The sequence below is a fragment of the Osmerus mordax genome, chromosome 1 (assembly GCF_038355195.1).
Source record: "Osmerus mordax isolate fOsmMor3 chromosome 1, fOsmMor3.pri, whole genome shotgun sequence".
NCBI lineage: Eukaryota > Metazoa > Chordata > Actinopteri > Osmeriformes > Osmeridae > Osmerus > Osmerus mordax.
The window spans coordinates 9,733,018-9,746,533 of record NC_090050.1 but is presented as its reverse complement, the minus strand read 5'-3'; the positions used below and the strand labels follow the sequence as shown (position 1 = coordinate 9,746,533).

At 42.3% G+C, this 13,516-nt stretch overlaps 1 protein-coding gene across 1 annotated transcript; it reads right to left on the bottom strand.

Moving 5' to 3' along the window:
• Window positions 1-311: 311 nt before the first annotated feature.
• Window positions 312-12,768, bottom strand: camkva (CaM kinase-like vesicle-associated a). Its single transcript, XM_067239929.1, has 11 exons — window positions 12,663-12,768; window positions 3,374-3,512; window positions 3,162-3,293; window positions 2,607-2,681; window positions 2,148-2,286; window positions 1,819-1,939; window positions 1,627-1,702; window positions 1,325-1,461; window positions 1,118-1,196; window positions 866-953; window positions 312-745 (listed from the first exon to the last, which is right to left on the bottom strand). Exons 2-11 carry the CDS (start codon window positions 3,466-3,468, stop codon window positions 425-427), a joined length of 1,263 nt encoding a protein of 420 aa, XP_067096030.1. The 5' UTR covers window positions 3,469-3,512; window positions 12,663-12,768; the 3' UTR covers window positions 312-424.
• Window positions 12,769-13,516: the final 748 nt, after the last annotated feature.

The window sequence follows — 13,516 nt, the reverse complement described above, 5'->3', positions numbered from 1 at the left end:
CAGACTTTCACAGAAGAAAAATTATGAGGTCATACAGAGCCACACCACGCTTTACTAACAGCATTTGTAGGTGAAACTAGTTAGAAGCACCTCAAATGAAATATATATTGAAACAATAGCAAGGTCTCATATTTGAAAAAACAGTTGATATGAAAACAAAGGATAAGCATTCCTTTGAACCAGTTTTAAAGTGAAGAATGTCCACAAAAATAATGAGTAAAATAATGAGTAAGAATTTTTTTTTCTAAAGATAGACCCATCACTTTATTAATCGCAAACATCATGTAAAAAGGTTTAGAAAGAAAGAAAAAAACGATGTGAGATGACTGCGCTAAAGCTGCAAGGGGTGGATCTGACAGACCATTTTATCATCATGCCAGCACCTAATTTACATGGTGTATGTATTGTGGCAAAGATGCTCAGCCTAGCCATTCTGATCCTCCTGTGTTGGTGGGGAGGTCTGCAGAGGAGCATCACCATTACACCTGGCCTGGGGCCCCACCTCCTGTAGAGCCGGGCTGGGCTGGGAAGGCTCAGGTGTGATGGTGCTTGAAGCCAGTGTGTCGGGAGCCTGGAGGCTGGCAGAGGCCTCTGTGCCAGAGGGGACACCCTCAGGATCCTGGGCTGGAGGAGCAGCAGTGCTGCCTGGGCCCGATGAAGGCCCAGCAGCAGGACTGGAGGCCCCTGAGTCACTCTGCTCCGGTGCTCTGAGCCTCTTCATGAGGGTTGTGACACGTACAGCTTTCTGTGAAGAGGAGAGATCAATGTATTGGCATACACACCATTGTGGCACTGTTATCAGAAGCAGTGGGTGAATACTGTGTAGAACATATGCACAATATGTTTGTTGGAACTAAGCGAGTACCTTCCACTTGGCTTTAGCAAAGTTCTTTTCTATTTGCGCACACACTCCATCCTTAATGTTCTTGTCGGATGCAGCATTCCCAGAAATCCTGAGACCCCCAAAAAAACAGATAAACAAAAACAAACATGTAATGTAAAAAAGAAGGCGTAACAGACTTCCAATAACATTTGCAAGCCCTATGGAACTGTAAGATGCCATCTAGATTGAGTAAATGAAAAACTTTCTTCAGTTACAGTACACTGAAATCTTTACCATTCATGGTTGATAGCCTCTTGTGCTGTTAGCCGTTGGTCTTGGTCCACTTCCATTAGACATGCCACCAGGCTCTTAGCTGAGCAGTAAAATAATCAATACAATTCTGATACGATACATACTCTAATAACAATACACACAAAAACATTTGTTCCAGTAATATTTGACATGAATAGTTCATGTGAAACGTCAATGCCAACAATATACCTGAGTCTGAGATATCATCCCAATACGGGGAATCAAACTCAAAGTCCCCGGACAGAATCTTGCGGAAAAGGTTCTTGTCATGGTTGTCATAATCGTCGTCATCGGTTTCCTCGTAGAAAGGAGGGTTTCCAGACAGACTGCAGAGCACGGACACACAACAACCAACAAGTAGGTTCAAACACCTCTTTATTAGACTTCTAGGAGGGTTTGCTGTTTTATACATGGCAGTCATTGCCATGCAGCCACTTGCTTAAAGTTGATATTCTTAATATCATCCTAAATCATTATAAAGACACACTTACAGAATGTACATGATGACCCCAATGGCCCAACAGTCCACAGGTCTTCCATATCTCTGCCTTCCAACCACTTCCGGAGCTGAGAAAATATGACCAAGAATATGTGGTGTCATATCTGGAGTATAGTGCTCTCCTGAGGACAGTTGACTCAGGTTTCCTTCCTAACTTTCCCCACCAACGTACGCCACCTCTTACCCAGGTACTCTGGGGTTCCACAGGGATCTTTGATGAGTCCATTTTCCAGCTTGGCCAAGTGGAAGTCACTTATCACAATCTTGGAGTGTTTCAAACGATTGAAGTACACCAAATTCTCCAGCTTATTGAGGCAAAAACAAATTATGCATTGAAACGTGTCCTAAGGTCTTATTTTAAATTCATCAGTTACTTAGTTGCTTGAGAAAAAAACCTGCTAAGATGCACAACATGTACCATAGTCATTATAGCCGTGTCAACATCCATTTATGCAGACACCTGTGATGTAATGCCACTATCTACCACAAGATGGGAGGAGTGTAACAGTTTACCTTGAGGTTCCTGTGGACTATTCTCAGGGAGTGCAGGTAAGCCACAGCTTCTAGTACCTGTCTGACCACATTGCTGGTATCCCTCTCAGAGTAGTAGCCTTGGTCTAAAATCCAGTCAAACACCTCTCTGCCTGTAGCTCTGAGGTAAATATTCACATTAAAACCCGTAGATTATTGAAAAATTCATACATGACTCGGAACAGAGACACAGCGAGCCCCAGAGAGCCCCTGACATTCAAATAAAATGTATTAATTCAAATGATTTGATTATTTAAAACTCATAAGATGGATGATTTATTTTCAGAAATAGGCTCCACAGAGTGGTTCAGAGCCGAATCAGTTCAGTTCCGAATCAATCAGTAGGCACAGTCATGCAATTGGTTCATCAATGAGGCAGAACCATGCTGAGGGGAGAAATGAGCGCAAATGAAAAGTCCCAATTTGATTCCATTGACTCACAGCTCCAGGAAGAGGAAATACTCCTTTCTTGTCTCAAACACATCAACCAGCTGGAGGATGTTATGATGTTTTACCCTGTGAAAGGAGGAAACAGAGAGAGACAAAGAGAGAGAAGGAAAAAGGGTGGGGATCAGGAGGAGAAGGGGGTTAGTGCTGTGTGTTCCCTATTGATGAAACAGTATTCAGATCTGAAAAGAATGTATTTTTTTTCCGATAGGATGAAACTGATTTTGGTCTGATTTGGACCATATGACCAAATCTGTCAAGTAATAATAACACATTCACACTTGTCTTTTAAGGGGTCATGACTACAGCACCTTGCTGTATACTCTATTTTATTTCATCTATCAAAATGTAATTATTGTGTCAATTCATTCAATCCACAGGTAGAGTTAGAGTTTTCGAATTATACTCTGGATAATAGTAGTGGTGCACTAGTATATTCATAAAATTACTACTACCATTTTCCATTGATAAGCAAATTAAACATTTTGATAAAGGGAAGTACTGTAACAGAGTTACAGAGTGAGTGAGCGATTTGTGTGTTTAACTTACATCTTTAAGATCACAATCTCGTTCTTCGCAGCTTTCCTTACTTTTCTCCCGTCCTTTTTCAGGAACTTTTTACACGTGTACATTTTCAACGTGTTCTTGTCCTTCGCCCTAAAAATCTCACAGAACTCCTCCCTGAGAGAGGCAAGTTATCAGGACATAGTTGGATCATTTCTCATTCTTCGTAACTGTGGCCTATTCAGGGGGATACTTACGATTTGACAACCTGTCCAAGGTCATATTTGTCAGTGACCTCTGAAGGGTTGTTGTAATCCTTCTTCTCCCCGAGTGTCAAACAGCCAAACGGCATGGTGGCTTTCCCCCCTGCACAGGGATGTCACTTCACCAGACAACCTGTCACACGACAATCAATCACTGACAAACACAGCACTCTTTGCATTCTCAAAAATGCAGTCAATACACACACAGGTGTTTACACCCCTGACTCATTTAAAGAAACAAAAAATAGATCAATTGAATTTGAATACCCTACAACCACCATTAGACCATCATTGTTCCAGAGGAATCTTGTCATCAAGAATCATTACAGGAATGGTCCCGAAAACAATTAAGTAAATTGCTGCAAACACTGGAAGAGAGCATAAGTTTATGCCTGGATCTTCCATTCAACGCAATAAAGAATGTACTCAGTGGCTACTTTGGATCTACAATAATAATATATAACATTACTCAGTGTGATCTGGCAAGAACACTTTTTCTATAGGACCTTGAGCATCACTGCATTAATTTTCATTGTACTGGCCACAATGTGTCTACTCCATTCCACAATAAGTGAACTCTCCCAGACTCTGCAAGGTCTCCTTTCACCTCCACAGCAGTGAGTCATCCCTGTATGTACTGAAGCTACCACTTCGGTCTGCTTGCTCTCTTGTAAATTTAACATTGACAGCACTGTTGGAGAACTCTACAAGGCCTCACTGTAGCATGCGAGAGCAAAAATGTTTTCGCTATAAGAAACAGCCACAAACACTTCATTGTAACATGTTCAGATTAGCTGTATGTCAGTTGCATTTAACACTTATGAAAATGGATCTCTGATCATCTTTGGCCTCAGTCCTCTGTCCTGGTAAAGATTTAGGGGAACTGACAGCAGGTAAATCGGTGTACTGATGAAGGTGTGAAACGCAATAGTAGGAACTGATCTATACTGAGAAATAGAGAGAGGTTATTGGGAGAGATAAATCCCATAGGCTAGCATGAAATAATATGGTAAATGGACTACCCACAGGCAAAGCATTCAGTTATTTCTCAGATTAATCCTAATGATGAAAGTGACGGAAACTGCAAAAGCTAACCAGATAAGGCACAAATTAAAAAAGTGCATTATTAGCACATTAACTCCTCAGACTTTGCCAAAGCCAGTGTTTCTGCTAGACCGTTAAAAAAACATTACATTTCCAGAGGAGCCCATTTCCCAGAATAGCACTTAGGCAAATACATCAGATTGAAGCATCACTTAAATGCTGGACTACTGCACCAGCCAAATATATTTGTCTAATAAAGCTACAGAAGCTAAACCATTGGTTATGTAAAATATCTGTAAAATAAGTCTATTTTTCTGTTGTACATCTCATACGCTTTTAACTCTCCTGGCTGTGGTTGGTCTTACAATACAACACCACTGTGTTTGTCAGCCCCCACATACGGAAGAGAAACTACTTCTGCACAACCTTTAGACGCCCAGTAATGAGCCAGGAGTGGGAAATAATGAATCCTGCGCGCACACACACACACACACCTACACACACACACACACACGCACACACACACACACGCACACACACACACAGGGGGAGAGGGCAGAAGAAGAAGAAGATGGCAGAGCTCTTGTTTCAGGTCTTGAATCAGTCGTCAGTACGAGCTACGATACTCTGGGATGAGGACACAGGGGAGGGGGGAAGAGGAATGGATGAGGTCACAGTGGGCCTCATTACACCCTGATGGTCTACCAAGAGATTAACCCACCCTGTGGTGTAGGACACATACAATCAGACCCACCACAGTTAACTCGCAACTAGAAAAAGACAAACATGGGTCGTTTGTTCTTCTCTCTGAATGACTGCATCTGTTTCGATGTTGCATCACCCTACCCTGTTCAGGGATTATGAACTCACCTGTCACCTGTCATCTGTCTCAGAGAAGGTGGAGTGTTTATCCAAAAAGACACACACAGTGGCAGGATCCAGACAGCGTGAGAGGAGGCTGAAAATAAAATTGCCTGGATCCCAAAAATACCTATACTTGTACTTACTTCTAGAAGAAGGCCATGTCAAAGGGCATCAAAGCCTTTCCCAAAGATCACCATCAATCTAAAAAGATTGCTTTGATCTACAATTGTGTCCTTGCAGCACCCCCGTCCTCCATTCTTTTGCTATTTCTGCACTGGCTATTTCTGCATTTGGCCTGTCTCCTCAGTCCATTGCATTGCAGCTCAGATTGCAAGACGACAGACCTGCAGGCAGTTTAAACGCCTCTCCATAGAATGTGTGTCAGTGTGGCACTTGACAGATCCCTCTTAAACCTTGTTCCCTCAGGGCTGGGAGTCTCAGTCATGCAGTCACCAGCACAGAGACTCACCAGCCCCCAAGAAGCCACATTCACCCCACTATGGACGAATGCCTTTGCCTCACTCAAGACAGTTTTGAGCCACACATGTATGTAAATATCATCCAAGGTGTTTGTCAAACCACAGACGGACATTCAACTGGGTTGATTTGGGGTTAATCCTGCTTATTCAGGAGTCCGTTATATAGTTGTTAAAATACTGGTTTTTGAGTAGGTAAAAGTATTTCCTGTGGTCATCATAACCACCATCTATTCGTAACATGTGCGATGTTTTGATTTTACTGTGGAGGCATTAGCATCGAGAACCTCTGGTTTTGTGGCGATGCCTTGGCAGACAGGCAGCAGTGCAGCAGCACCTTTGTGTTTGTAATCCTCTGTCAGCTAGGAAAGCATTGATCTTGAATTCATATTGCGTATTCAAGGTGGTTGTATAACAGAGATAAAGAAAAGGTTTACTGGGTTTTCGTAAGCTGCTTGTGTGATTTCTGTGATTTTTTGTACCTTTCATCATCTTCACATGTGCATCTCTAAAATTAAATGGTTTCATCAATTGCCATACAATGCAAATACTCAGGGCCACTTATAGTAATATGGTACTTCGGATGACCAACTGAAATCAATAACAATCAAGCAACTCCCAAACTGCAGCTATTACCGTAGTTCCATTTTTTACTTTGAGCAGTTTTTTTTTCTCATCAATATCTGCTAAAACACCCCTCCCTCAGATAGAGATAGGTCTGCATTGCGCAATGATCTAGACATTGCTGACATAAACACTTCCCTGAATCCAGACCTCCTCCGTGCCCTCCACTGCAGAAGACCGGGTCTAGCTGTGAGGAGCCGGTGAGCAGCATGCCTGGCTCAGGCCTGCTGTTCTTCCATAATGAGATTTGAAGAACACTGCATTTAAGATTCTTCCCTTACACATTCGTCGATCCTCACAGAGAATAATGAATGGCCCAGGAAACCAGGAGGGTCGGCCTGATGATGATGTTGGGGTGGGTGGGGGGGGAGCGGGGGGTGGGGGGGAGCGGTGGGTGGGTGGGTGGGTGTAGTAGGGGTGCTGGCGTGTTCCCACAGGGCTCCGGGGGTATCTTCCTCTCTGAGCTGAAGGCTGGAGGGATGGCTCACCCTGTTCTCCCTCTCTTAAACATTTCCATTGTCTTCCTCTCCACTGTCCCGCTAGATAAATATCTACGTTTCAAACTGAATTAATTTTTCAGGACTGCAAAGTCTTTACTCAGCAAAGTACGGCAGGACAGGACACAGACACTGAGCATCGACGTGTAGATGGGGGGCCGGAGACAAGGGAATAGGGAGAGAGAAAACGAGGGAGACAGCGAGAGTGAGAGCAAAAGAGACAAAGAGATATAAAGAGCGAGGAAGTGTTCACTAAACCACCTACCCATCACATCACTTACTTCTCTGTAAGCTAAAGCTCCAGAACAGCAGAGCTCAGCAGTGCCCTCTATGCATGTCACTGGGATAATAACAGGGAATTGTACTTTGAAGCCCACTGTCGAGTATAACTTGCCACTCTCTGTGGAACCAATCCCACCCCTCCTGCTCTCAGCGTGTTTCACCTTGTCGTCAGACTGCAGGTCCCCTGTGCTCCCTAGCCTTTCTCTGCTCTCAGCATCTTAGCCCCTGCTCTGGGCGACAGCAGCTTTCATGACTGCATGTTTCAGTGTTGCTGTTGTTGTGGATCTGTTGTGTGGACCTTATTCGAACCTATTATTTATCCTTATGGATAGGAATTTCAGTGCAAGTCATCGCTGACGTCGACTCACTGACTATAAGCGCACACACAAGCATGCACGCTCATGTACACGCAAGCACACACACACGCACAAACAGACCCCAAAACATACCGAAAAAAAACATGTTGAACAAAATAATATGATCAAATTTCATTATAATGACATGCAACCCTTGAGACTCTGTTTTACAATTCCATTACGGTTTGCTATGCTGCTCTTGATCAAACACTGAGGTCTAGCGCACAGGTCATTTCCAGAATGGTTTCAGGCCTGAACAAGAGAAAAGAGAAACAACACTGCTTATTAGCCAATTTTCAGAGCAACCATCCACTTTGTTTTGGTATCTGAGGAAAAATAAGGTTGAAGAAAACAACAGTCCAACATAATACTCTGAAACCTTGCTTTGCATAATGCAATACAGTTTGTAATGTATTGTATAGTCAGTGCCAAAGGACTGATCCCCCACAAGTTGAATGATTTTATTTTTCTTACAAACAATGTGGAATATTGAAGTCGATCCATTAACAACTTTTGGTCTTACACAGTATCGATTTATCATTCAATTATGAATATTTCTTCATCAAGCACAGACAGCATAGATTTAACTGATGAATGCCAAGTTTCAGTTCAGTATGTATTGGATTGTAACAGTGCTGGACATTATTTCGTTTTTATTTATTCTCACCGTAAAGAAGTAATATCTAATGGTATTAATCATTTCACAGGCAATACCATATGACCAGTGTCCACGATCTTAAACCATTTCTTACTCTCCCTTTCAGCTGCTAATTATTCTGTAACATAATGGTAGTATGATTATATGAATAAATGGTGGCGGATGCCAGGAAAACATCCTCTCTCTCTCCATAGAAAAACCAAGGAGATGATCGTAGGCTCCAGGAAGAGACACGTTCACATCGATGGAGCGGAGGTGGACGGGTTCTCCTGCTTCGAGTTCCTCAGTGTGTTTATCAATGATGACCTCTCCTGGTCCGGGCTATTGGACGTGCCAGTAAAAACTGCCCAGAAGACACGAAACGTCTTGAGGAGTCTCAAGAAGTTTGGCGCGTCGGCCCAAAACTCTCCGTTTCTACAGGTGCACCATTGAGAGCATTCAGTAGCACCTCCCCTGATAATCACAAGGCCCTTCAGGGGGTGGTGAAGACAGAGGAGCGCATCATTGGCTGCCAAATCCACTCCATGGAAGGCTTCTACCACACACTATGCCTTAGGAAAGTATGGAAAATTGTAATACACTACAACCACCGAGCCTATGAATTGTTTGTCACTGCTGCCGTCTGGTATATTTTACCAGAGCATCCGGAGACGAACTACCACACTCACAAACAGATTTTTCTCCCAGGCCATCAAGCCTCTCAAACAGCAACTTTAATCTCAGTGCTCACCTTGATCACATGATCACCTCAATGTATGCCCGAGTCACTTCCTATGTACATCCAATGTACATCGTCACAATTTAATGTAGCCGACATATCGGCAGGCACTCCAACACTTGTATTTTGGAATGTTTAATATTGTATTGTAATTGTTTATATTCCCCATGGTACTGGCTCTGAAACTGCTGCTAGTGTTGTAATTGCTATTTTTATTGCTACTTTTGCTATTCTTGTCCTTATTTGCGAGTCATTTGAATATTTGTAAGCCTACACTTTTTTTTATCCCTATGATGTGGGCGTGGCTTGCCATGTCCTGAGAATGTCATTATTCAGAACTACTAACTTGTGTTGTCGTGCTGTCAACGACATAATACATTTAAAAACCTTCACATTTCCTTTGACTTTAATTTACCACACTGTGTACACAACTGGTATAAAAATGTAATATTTGGGAAGCGTTGTCAATGTGAAGACAACAACGTTACATTTTGAACTGAAGGACAGTGTCTGAGTGAAGAGCAGGTGTGAGGTGATAACGTGCCTGTGGGCTGTGACGGCTCCAGAGAACCACAGTGATAATAAACCTGGGAGGAAGCACAATGGCCTTTTCTGGGAATTCATAATCACAACTTTTAAGCACAGAACATTGTCCTCACTTTCTGATATGACCAAATAGGGTCCCATTGTGCCGTGCGGTGCAGAAGAAGAATATTCAACTTTTTCTCATCACAGGCACATAAAAATCACCGAAATATGAGATAAAAGATTGCTCTCCTTTTCCGGGAGGGAACGTGCTTTGATTAAACATATTCAAATTTGGTCTGAGTGTGGGTGATGGTGGCTACTCTCACGAATGGAAATCAAACGCTGTCCAAAAAAAGTGCTTATCCTTGGTCTGGATCTTTGGAGACGTTTCACGGCAGATCGAGCCATAGAATAATGAGGATGCTTAATGGTCAGCCTGCAGGTCCCACAAGCTGTCAATCCGTGACTGGGGCTGCATGGTCTTACTTTCATCAAGCCATGATTAGTGTGAATGTGTAGAGGTCAAATAGCTGGAAGAACTTGAAGGTTCAAAACTGGGTCTAATGAGATACCTGAAATCCAATGTGTGAAAAGCAGTCAGGTATCAAAAGTAACCGTACCTCTGGGTGGCAGGAATGTGTTGTGAAAAATAGCAACAGCAACACTTGAGAGTAGAGGACTACAACATTTCCTCTCTTTTAGATCAATTACACTGTGTTATAAACCAAATACACATATGGGATGTGCTCAATCCTCTTTCTGGCTTCTTAGCCTACTGACCACCTGCAGTGGCAGCCTGCTATCCTCTTTGACACCGTATTTTATCAATGTTACCGTGGCTAGGTACTATTTTGGGCCTCCGGGTCTGTGTTTAGAACCCAGGTCAGAATGTGGCAAGCAGCCAAAGTGTTGGGGCTGGCATCAGGCTGGTCTCTTCAAAGAGGAAGGCTTACCAGCCACTGGTGACAGAGGGCATATGGTCATGCACAATGCCAAACAAGGACAAAGACCAAGAATTCCTCATGGGTATAAGAATGGGTGAGAAAATCCAATATAAACTCACCGATTGATAAAATAAATCCTTATTTTGTTGTTGTTGGTCTGAATAGAAATGGCTTACAATTGAATGAACATCCCCATCAAAAACACTGCACTAGATATGCTTCATATGCATTCAGTTTAACAACCAAACAACCAGGAAACTGGTGAGTGGCTGAAAGTCTTTCATATTGTTATTCTTATATCGTTTATTCTTTCGACAGGAAGTGAAGACTCCTTTACCTCGTCTCCTTACGACTAAGCTATAGCTTTGAATCTCGGATCTTTTCTTTCTTCTTCACGCATCACAGCCTAATCTGACCATTCTGTTCTGATGTTGTTTGTTGCCTTGGTTACCAGGTCCTACATCAGCGTCATGGTACAGTGTGGCTCCTTCAGAACTCCACCAACAGCATCACACAGCAGAGTGCCATCGCTCTACCGTCGCTGCATGACCACCACATTCAGTAGCTGACCAGCATCATATTCTCAAGTCGACTGCTTTAAAAACGGCACCAACAAAAAGTGAAGGTTACACGACTGATGTCGTGGTGTTGTTGGGTGGGGTGGGTTGTCCCTCTTCCCAACCTTCTTTACTCACTAGAGGGTTACAAAACACATGCACACACATACACACACATTCATAGAAAAAAGAAAACGTTGAAACATTGAAAAACAAGACAGTAAAATGTACATTTGTAGAGATATAGACATGGACATGATTTCATTCAATGCAGCAAACTGAGGTCAATATGAGGAAATATGTTTCACAGTCACTGGCTTTCTCCAAACTGCTGTCTGACTCCGGCAACACACGCACCTAAATAATGCATTTTCCATAACATAAATGGCCAAACCGATAAGAATGTGTTCTTGCTGACTCTGGAACTCTGCTTAGAGGCTTAGAGTAACAATGTTACCTGTCAGAGTTTACCACTTGTGTTCTAACAGTTAGAATCTAACTGAATGTCCAGTATGGGATATTGCCCATTTCTAATTCCCTTAACTGTATTCTCACTTGAGTGTCCCTAAAGGGGAAGAGGTAAGATCACTGATAGTATCACTTCACCAAATGGCACACTCAAAGTCAGTGTATAGTTCCAGCCCTCTCATTGACCGTGTATGCAGTCATGTAAAAAGAAAGAACATTTAAAAAATAGTAATCGGCTAGTCCTTCTTAAACCATTCAGAAAAATGGTCCATAATTGTGCACAGAAAAAATGAAGCTCCTTCCGTTTCAATTAACATTTTTACATTTTCATAATGATTCTTAGATGGATTAAGAAACAACCCACGACTCAGGTGTCATGGAAACCAGTCCTTCAACACACAATAAATGTTACATGTAGTGAGCGGACAAAAACATTATCGTCATTGGTGCGCACTTCACTGTCCTTCACAACTCGGGATCTGTCGAGGACATACAGATTATATACAGAAAATGACTCACTGACAGAAAAGCAGTATTTTCATTTCTGAAAGCTAATTTGAGACATACATAGGTATCTTCACACAAATAGGCATACAGATGATTTAGCCTTATGACTTACCTGAACAATTACTGTCAAACCCACTACACCATTTGAAAAAGCAAGCACCCAAAAGGCAAGTCTAAGATAAGAAAGTTCTGATCTCTCACCTCTACCCCCTACAACTATAAATAAAATAATACTATAATAGAAATAACAAATTGAATTTCTTCCATACTTATCAAAAACCTTTTAGGCTACCTGTTAAATTCCACCTGTTAAGCTTCCGAGCTACAGTACACTGTCGAGCTGTGATCGTCAGTCTGAGACACATTCTCGCGCCATAAAGAATTATCCTCAACTTCACACAGAAAGTTTTGCTGTTTGACACCTGGAATCAGAAACTTAAAAAGGATGTAATAAAGCTCAAGCGGTGAAAGGTGCAACCTGCGGTAGTCCTTTTCACAGGATGGTGAAGTGAGAAGCTCGTAAATCTGCAGATTACTCTGCCTGGAACACAGAGAAACTGTGAGACTGGAAATAGCCGGAGGAATGCTGTATCAGCTATCCCCTGCATTATCTTCTGCGATGTGCAAAGAATAAGTTATCTAACCAGGCACATATCGTAGGCTAATTGTTTTCGTCGTTTAAAGAATATTTGGCCACAAAGTTTTGACCCCTTGTGTGTACGCTGATTTATCAGAAACGAAGACGTTTACGCTCACTTACCTTGTCAGAAGTCTGAAATGTTGTCCAAATATTCTTTCCAGTTATTTTATATAGGCTACTCTTACTTTTGCGTGCAATTTGCAAAAAAAAAACAATAAGAAACGGGACAAATATATTTATGTCTTTTTTTTCTTGAAATTCCCTATGAGATTTCAGAGATAGATCCTCACGCGTACTGTATCTAGCCCCATCAAATCCACATTGCCGGAAAAGCATTCAACCGGAGACGCTGGTGAATGTATGGGATGCTGCAACCAGTACCAGTGACTGAAGGAAGAGAGCGAGCGAGCAGAAGAAAGAGAGAGAGAGATAGTAAGAGAGAGAGAGAGGACAGTTACTAGAATCAGTCATTTAGCTTTACACCTGATAGAAACGATTGTATTTGCAGCCATGCACAGAAAGGGGATGCATAAACTTTTTGAAACAAAACAAGTTCATGAACACAAAGGCCACCTATACAATGTTGTACAACAAATAAACATGGGAACCATCTTCTTTATTTTATAGAGTAGATCTTTCAGTGCTGTTCTGCATAAAAGGGCAGCCAGACCATTTTGGTGCTTTGACTCATAGAAGACCCCTTAAGCTACGATGTCAGTCTAAATCAGTTGCTACCCCTCCAAAGCTGTCTTGTTCCCAGAGAGGCGTGGGTGCTCCATAAGTCAAGTACAAAGACAAATATCTCACAATCTCCCACTACTGTATGCATCAATCTATTGCAGTGTCATAATGCATTATAAATGCACTGTCCCTGATCCCATCCAAGATGCTACTTTGACAGTTTGATTAACACACCCAAGTATTGTAGCTCTCTCCTCCCACTTAAAGTCCACTGGTCTCCTTCTTTTTGGAGC

Coding starts and splice junctions, on each gene's coding strand:
- camkva (XM_067239929.1), bottom strand. CDS start 3,468: ATGCCGTTTGGCTGTTTGACACTCGGGGAGAAGAAGGATTACAACAAC. Junction 2,287..2,606: donor TATTTCCTCTTCCTGGAGCT/GTGAGTCAATGG, acceptor TATTTACCTCAG/AGCTACAGGCAGAGAGGTGT. Junction 746..865: donor TTGCTAAAGCCAAGTGGAAG/GTACTCGCTTAG, acceptor TCCTCTTCACAG/AAAGCTGTACGTGTCACAAC.